General features: G+C 43.2%; 1 protein-coding gene across 1 annotated transcript; it reads left to right on the top strand.

Moving 5' to 3' along the window:
* The first annotated feature begins 2,778 nt into the window (after positions 1 to 2,778).
* Positions 2,779 to 5,065, top strand: LOC124700451. Its single transcript, XM_047232578.1, has 2 exons — positions 2,779 to 2,934; positions 4,734 to 5,065. The coding sequence occupies exons 1-2, from the start codon at positions 2,780 to 2,782 to the stop codon at positions 4,807 to 4,809; spliced, it is 231 nt and encodes a 76-aa protein (XP_047088534.1). The 5' UTR covers position 2,779; the 3' UTR covers positions 4,810 to 5,065.
* Positions 5,066 to 7,913: the final 2,848 nt, after the last annotated feature.

The following is a 7,913-nucleotide window of genomic DNA, read 5'->3' as shown; positions in this document are numbered from 1 at the left end:
CTACCAGTAGGAGAAAGAAATCACTTGTTAAGGTGTTGCTAGCTGACTTTTCGCAGGGCACACTACCGGCGTCAGCAACAACGTGGAACCTGCACACAACACAACCAAAATACTTTACCCCAACTTATAGTGAGGTTGTCAATCTCATAGGTTTTGCTGAAAACAAAGGATTAACCGTATAGTGTGGAAAGAGATGTTTGTTTGCAGTGAAATTAAAGAGAACAGTGCTTGCAATAAGTAAACTGAACAGGTGTTTGCGCGCAGTAGATGATTTTATAAGTGTTAAAGAAAGGACCGGGGTTCACATTTCACTAGAGGTGTCTCTCCATAAAGATAAATAACATGCTGGGTGAACAAATTACAGCTGAGAAATTGACAAAATAAAGATCATACATGCCAAGATGATTACTTGAGATTCATTTGGGAATTACAACATAATACATAGACCATAATCCAACTACGTCTATGACTAATAATCCACCTTCCGGTTAGCGTCTGCACTCCTTTCAGTATTAAGTTCCAAGCAACCGATTATTGTATTAAGCAAAGTGTGTAAAGTAAACAATAGAATTATCCTTAGATAAAGTATTGTTGTTTTCTCCCTAGTAGCAACAACACATCTACAACCTTAGAAGTTATTATCACTCTCCCAGATTACTAGAGGCATGAACCCACTATCGAGCATAAATACTCCCTCTTGGAGACACAAGCACATACTTGGCCATAGACTACTAGCAATGGAGAGCATGCAAGTCATAAATAACATATGACAAGTATATAATCAATCTCAACCATAGTATTTAATATTCATCGGATCCCAGCAAACACAACATGTAGCATTACATAAAGATGATCTTGATCATGATAGGCATCTCACAAGATCTAAACATGAAGCACAAATTGGAGAAGACAACCATCTAGCTACTGCTATGGACCCGTAGTCCAGGGATGAACTACTCACGCATCACTTCAGAGGCGGGTATGGCGATGTTGGGGCCTCCGGTGATGAACTCCCTCTCTGGCAGGGTGCCGGGAAGAGATTTAGAACCCTCCCGAGCTAGGGTCGGCGATGGCGGCCGCGACGGAACTTTTCGTGGATGGAGGCTCGGGTATTTAGGTTTTTCCCGAACATGTGAATAAATAGGCGGAAGGGCGAGGTCGGTGGGTGCCCGAGGGGCCCACACCACCCCTAGGCGCGGCCAGGGCCTGGGCCGCGCCTAGGCCATGTGTGGCCGCCTCGTGGCACTTCTCCATCTCTCCTCCGGACTCCGTCTTCGTTACAGTAAAATAGGAACTTCGGCTTTTGTTTCTTTCAATTCCGAGAATATTTCCTGTACAATTTTTCTGAAATGCAAAACAACAGAAAACAGGAAACTGACACTGGGCATCTTGTCAATATGTTAGTTCCGGAAAATGCATAAAAGGGCAACGAAGTGTAAACAAACATATAGAAATTTATGTAAAACAAGCATGGAGGATAAAAAAAACTATAGATATGTTTGCAACATATCAGGACACTAGTTTTTATGTATCTCATTATGTTTTCTTATTTTATGCATAGTCCTTTGTTACCTTAAGTCAATTGGATAGGGTTACAGCTGCGCTTTGATTAATATGGTTAATTCGATTAGATTAATTCGGTTGTACGGTAAATACAGTTTCAATACTTCGGTTAATACGGTTACGTATAAAAATACGGCACGGTTTCGATAATAACCATTAAACTTCGGTTCAGTTTCGGTAATAACCAAACTAACCAAAGTTGATGCGAATTTTAGAAAAAGAATTAACTTTTATGGTCATATATTTCATTTTTGTATTTTGTATGATCGTACTAAAGATTTTGGAAAAGAGGGAAACAAGACAATAAAAAATTTCGGACAAACTATAATATATATATATGTATTTTATATGAACGTACTAAAGGTTTTGCAAAAGAGGGAAAGTAAAAACAAAAAAAAAAAGCCAAGAAAAAATGTATGCTTCACAGGAACTAGCAACCTAGAGAGAGAGAGAGAGAGAGCAACCAGGGATTAATCCAATACGGTGGAGCTTCTTACGTCAAAATATTCAGTTTACGTGCTAGAATAAGGATTTTCGTGAAGTTGGGCTGGCGTAGCGTGATTCTGTGTGCTACGCTAGGCATTTGGTTTATTTTGATGTAACCGTGGTTTTTCGGTTTAAAACCAAAATAACCGAGGGTCTTTCGGTTTGACATTTTACTAACTTAAACTGTAAAAACCAAAAAATGGTTACGGTTAGGTTTTTTTTCGGCTCAGTTTTCGATTTCAGTTTGGTTATGCACAGCCGGAGGGTTAACCCCACCTAAATATGGTGTAATTTTCTTAAATTTACGTTTTTAATTTTCGTGCTGAAAATTGTATGGCTTTTATCTAGAAACGGATGGACAATTATCTCGTCTAGATCTCCATCCTTTTTTTTTTTGACACAATAGACCTCCATCCTTGTGGGAGGGTTAGACTTTTTCTAGATTTTTCCGCCTGTCTGTATTTAAAAAAGTTCTGTAAAAGAGCACGTACTTAGTGGGCCAATTCAAGTTCAACTTTAGGAGACCCATTACTCTACGTCCGAGCATATTAATGGGCTGCGCTCCTATCAAGCGTTAGTATCCACAGGTGGGCCGGGCTGAGTTGCATCATTCCCAGAAACTGAAGGATAGACTCTCCAGGATCCACGAAGTGCAGGCAAAGGGAGGTTGGAGCTCCGGTCGCCGCCGCCGCCGCCGCGACACCCCGACCGACGAGAGCGAGAGACGGCGATGGCGCTCACCAACTTCATCGTGACGGTGGCGGCTGTTGGCGCGGCGGTGCTCCTCTTCACCACCGACGTCCGCAAGTCCGGCGCCGTCTTCCGCCGCAACGCCCGCCAAATCCGACACTGGCTCGAGGAGGACACCGCGTCCGCCGCATCCAAGTAACGCCGCCAAACTGCCCCCTCCCGAAAGCCTGCTTCCTTTTGCCTGCCTGTCTGCTGTTCGTGCTCAAGTTAGGTTGTTAGATGTGGATGCTAGTTTTAGCACGCCTCTTCATCGGGGATCAGTATCTAGGTTTAAGCTTAGGAGTCGTTTTAGATTCGGATGGAAAATTTAGGAGTAGCTGTTCGAATATACGTTTAACGTTTTGTACAGTGGCTATTTTGAGTGGTGGACTCTAATATGGTTGGTTGATTTTTGTTTTTGTTTTTGAGCGAGTGGTTAATGCTAATACACTATTGCAGTCTCTCAAGGCAACCGTGGGAAAGCTGTTTGACTGGTGGTGGTGGATATAAATTGTGAGTAGCTAGGAACATTGTGAGGAGCTAGGGACCAAAATGGATGGGGTGGATTTGGCCTGATCCACCCAAAGAATTTACTTCTTTCATGAAAAACAAAAGCATATTTTTAAGCATGGTTTGAGAAATGCAGGATTAAGTTTCTGAACCCGAATCTTAGAGCAAAGCAAAGACGATCAATGGTAGCATGTTCTGAGACTTTTTAATCCACTTGTGTTAGTTGTCGCCCTAGCAAACTATTCTCTTCAAGTGATTTTGCTAATTGGTCAAATATACACCCTCCGTACATAAAAGGATGGCGAAGATTTGTTTCAATTCGGATATATCTATACACTAAAGAGCCTCTAGATACATCTAAATTTAAGCAAACTTGCGGCATCCTTTTATGGACAGAGGTAGTATTTGAAGTTGATGTGTTAATGGCCTAAGGGAAATAGTCAAATAGACGCTTTAGGAAATGAAATCTATTCTATATTTGGATGTATTGCTGTGGAATGAACTCTAGATTATGCTTTGTTTTTAAATTTCCATGCATATTTTGCCACAACATCTAATTAGCTATGTGATTAACATGTTATCCCCATTTCATTGTTTGAACATCCGAGCTTGACCTGGGTTGAGACCACTTGATGTTGTTCAGGCCTGGTTGGGTGTAGTAGCTAGGTAAAGCTTGGAGGGATTTGTGTTAGCCAGTTAGCCCAGGGCTTTGATCAAATGTCATGTTACTCTTGCTGTAGTTACCAAATCATGCTAAATGCTTGTTTGTACCTAGAGGAAGGAACACTCAGTCTCATGTTACATTTTATAAAGAAATGACGCGTCGCGAAAGTTCCCATATTATCACCTGAAATATGTCTGCCTTCACAATCCAATTGTTAGCAATTAAGATTTTATCCCCTTCTGCTTCAAACGTTATGGTTTCAAATTAACTCCATATATCATACACCCTCCGTCCCATGAAATTTGTCTTGACTTTGTCCAAATAAATAGTGTCTAGATGCACCTAAATTTGGAGTTTTGGACAAAGTTAAGACAAGTTTCATGGGACGGAGTGAGTACATAAAAAGTGAAAAGTTAGTCTGTACAGAAGGTATATATATATGATAGTACTGAACACCTTTTTTAATCATAAACCTGTTGTAATGTGTAGTCCCATATATATTCTCACTTCTCAGTTCGGTCTTTACCAGTGTAAACTATACACTCTACATATGTCAATATTTTTATGGTGGACTCTAATATAATTCGTTGATATTCTTGAGGCAACTGTGGGAAAGCTGATTGACTGGTGGATATGAATTTTAGTGGCTAGGGACAATCTGAGAAGCTAGGGGCCATGATGAATGTTGACATTGACAACACTTGTTGTACTTCTGTTGTTTATGAACAACACTATATTTCCTGTTTGCTTTAACTCACCGTTAAATTGAATAATGCTGCAGGTCTGCAAAAGAAGCTGTACCGCCTCCCAAGAAATTGGATGCAGAGATTCCCAAGGATAAGCCAAAGGATCACTGAGATCATTATGTTTTGTGCATGATATAACCTTTGTCAAACCTATGATCCTTGTGCATGACAAATATAATTGTCTACTCGTTCTACCCATGCTGAGTCATAGAGATCTGTAGTAGCTCATAAATGTATGCATGCCAAATATGTTTTCATTTCTGGAGAAGTATTCTGAGGTTTGTGTAGATGCAAAATAGAATGAAGCAACCATTTGACAGCTATCATCCTCGTGAGAACCTAAATATCTAGAGCTCACATTAAAACCTTTGATGTGTGAACGTCTATCCAGTGCAGCTGACATGATATGTTAATTCTGTGGAGTGATTCTTACAAGTAGTTGCATATACGAAATGATTTTGTTTTTAGCAGTCAACCCAACACTTTAATATCTTCAGTTTTGGAAAACTGCCATATAGGCCTTCCGTTTCGTTGCTGTAGACTGGGTATTGCCCCAAAATGTTAGTACAATCATCCATATTGAACTTTGAAAGCTGTGGTTCGTGAACTGTTAGGACAATCATCCATACGTTGGGTGTCTTGCATATTATTTTTACGTGTGTATCATGTTTAACCAACTGCTTGGCTAGCATGAAGCATAGTTTCATCATCTACTAAATTGTTCTTATTTTCAACAGTCAATCCAACACTTTGATATCTATTTTAGTATGGGGAAACCATCGTGGGCCTTCCACATTGGTACTATGGACTAGATACTGCCCCCTAATTTTTTTTTTGCCCCCTAAAAATTTATTTGCACGTGAAACAAGAAGGTCTGTTTTCTGGTTCACAATGGCCTGCATTATGAACAAATCCAGCTCAGTGATTTCTGTTTCATTGCACATATACTTCTGGAATTAAAAATGCTCATCATGTTCGTATCTCTGTTTTTTTTTTATTGAATTCATCAGTCAACTGATTGGAGGCCCATGCCCCATAGTTGCCATGAATATGGATTTTATTATGCATGCTCATAACTTCATATTGGAATCTGCACAACTGTGTTTCGTGAACTTTTCGTGCAATGTTGTTACAGAACTCCATACATGAGTGTCCTGCATGTTGTTCTTTATGCGTGGGTCATGTTTAACCGACTGCTTGCCTAACATCAACTCATAATGGAAAACCTGGCCGCTTGAGTTTGATAGAGGCGACCTGCAACAGATGATCAAAATGGTTGGTACATTGATCCTACTACTGGTGGAGAAGTAGGGGCAGCAGATGTACCTCAAAGGTTTGGTGGCAAAGCTGGAAAGGAAGAACCTGATGTTTGGCATTGCAGACAGCTAGCAGCCTGAACCGCTCGCATCAGTTGATTCCCATGGTCACATAGCAATCCAGGCCATGATAACTGTCCTTCGAAGCTGTTGGTTTCAGTTAGGGCCGCAATCATCACACAATTTTAGGTTCGAAAAGCAACCATAACGCAGTTTTGAGCGGCAAAGGTACTCATAATGCTAAGATGACATGAACAAGACCTGACATGCTGGCGGTTGACCGTTGTAAGAGTGGTATTGCTGGAACAACGGAGAGCCTGGAAGCAGGGTCGCCATGCTCTTCGATCTTCAGAGTTGGGGCGTCAAAGGCTCAAAGCTAGAATAAGGCTGCTCTGAACTGTTAGGTAGTTAAGGTACTGTAGGTTAAGGTTCCAGGCCTTTCCCAGGTGACCTCATCTCTGTGTCGCATGCTGCAACGAGAAGTTGACATCACCCTGTGCCCAACACCTGGATCACGTACGTTAAGTTTGAAGCTTATAAATTGGCATGTCAATGATGACTGTAAATCCAGTCGGCTGTCAGAAAGCTTCACTTCAGAAAGGGAAAAATAGTCTGAAAGATCGTGCTAGGCTGGTATCTCCTCTTTGGTCGGCCCAATCAGGCCGAACTATGCACTGACTGAAACAGTTTCCTCTTGTTGCAATTTGACGCCAACCTCTAGCAGCACCGCCGAAGGCATCACACGAGCGGCTAAATTAACCGGAGAGTCCGCCATTGATTGATCGATATACGGCTGTCCTTTCCGGCCGGTACCGGAGGAGATGGGCGATGGTTTCTTGGACCGGTGGACGAGCGCATTGAGTGGCGGATTGATCCGCCTGCTTCCTTCCTTCCTCTGGCAACCAAATCTACCAAGCGTGTGCGTCCCTGTCGTCCGTGCTGCTGCTGCCCATCAATCAACCACAATTTCTCACATTAATGGGCCCGCTCAATCTCAATCATGTTGCCTCCGCCGACGTACAATGGGGCTGCACGCCATGGCAGCCGGCCGCCGGCGATGGCCCCGACACTGCTTCTGCCACTCGCGGAGCCGACGGCGGCCGACCTCCCAGAGCATATACGTTAACATTTTTATCTGAACTTGCTAGCTCCACCTGAGCGTAGAACTGACGAGCATATTTTTGCATTATTCTCCGTCCTCACGGGGAAAGATTTCGTCCTGGCGTACCCAACTACCGTTTTGGTTGCCAGCCCCATTGGGTGTCATTTCCATGGTTGCTTGCTCTGATCGATCAGCAACGTTAATATGAACAAAGTGATGCAGCCCCGCCTATCGTCGACGCTACACCATGGCTAAGGAGTCCCCCAAGTGGACCAACAACACAAAACCCCGCCATATATGTAAAGGTGAACTCCTTCCTCTCTATGGTCGACCTCAACGCCAACTCGAATGGTATGCTACCTCATGCCTATCGTCATGGTGTCTATAGGTGCCGACATCGACAAGGACCAAGAGAGAAGGAACTCCCATGGTGCAAGGAAGAAGGAAGAAGAAGAAGGAAAGAAGAGAAGAAGGAAGAGGGAGGAGGAGGCCCAGCCGGCCGGAGTCCGGTCCGACCGGGCCCCGGACCGACCTGCCCGGTTGGCGACCGGTCGGCCGGCTCCACAACCGGACCGCCGGTCCCGAGTCCGGTCCGACCGGCCCCGGACCGGATCCGACGGGAACTACCCACCAAGCTGCCTAAGTTACCCACTTATGTACCTTTTCGCCATGTGTTGTCTTGTAGGCCTATATATAGACCCAAGACACCCCCTTACCTCTTTAGACAAGATTTAGGCTTAGACATGGATTTGAGCTTTGTCTCCCTAGGGTTTCATCCCCTTTGTATCAAGGCTACC

The sequence above is a fragment of the Lolium rigidum genome, chromosome 3 (genome assembly GCF_022539505.1).
Source record: "Lolium rigidum isolate FL_2022 chromosome 3, APGP_CSIRO_Lrig_0.1, whole genome shotgun sequence".
NCBI classification, from domain to species: domain Eukaryota; kingdom Viridiplantae; phylum Streptophyta; class Magnoliopsida; order Poales; family Poaceae; genus Lolium; species Lolium rigidum.
The sequence above is the reverse complement of the archived record's forward strand: the minus strand, read 5'-3'. Positions and strand labels throughout refer to the sequence as shown.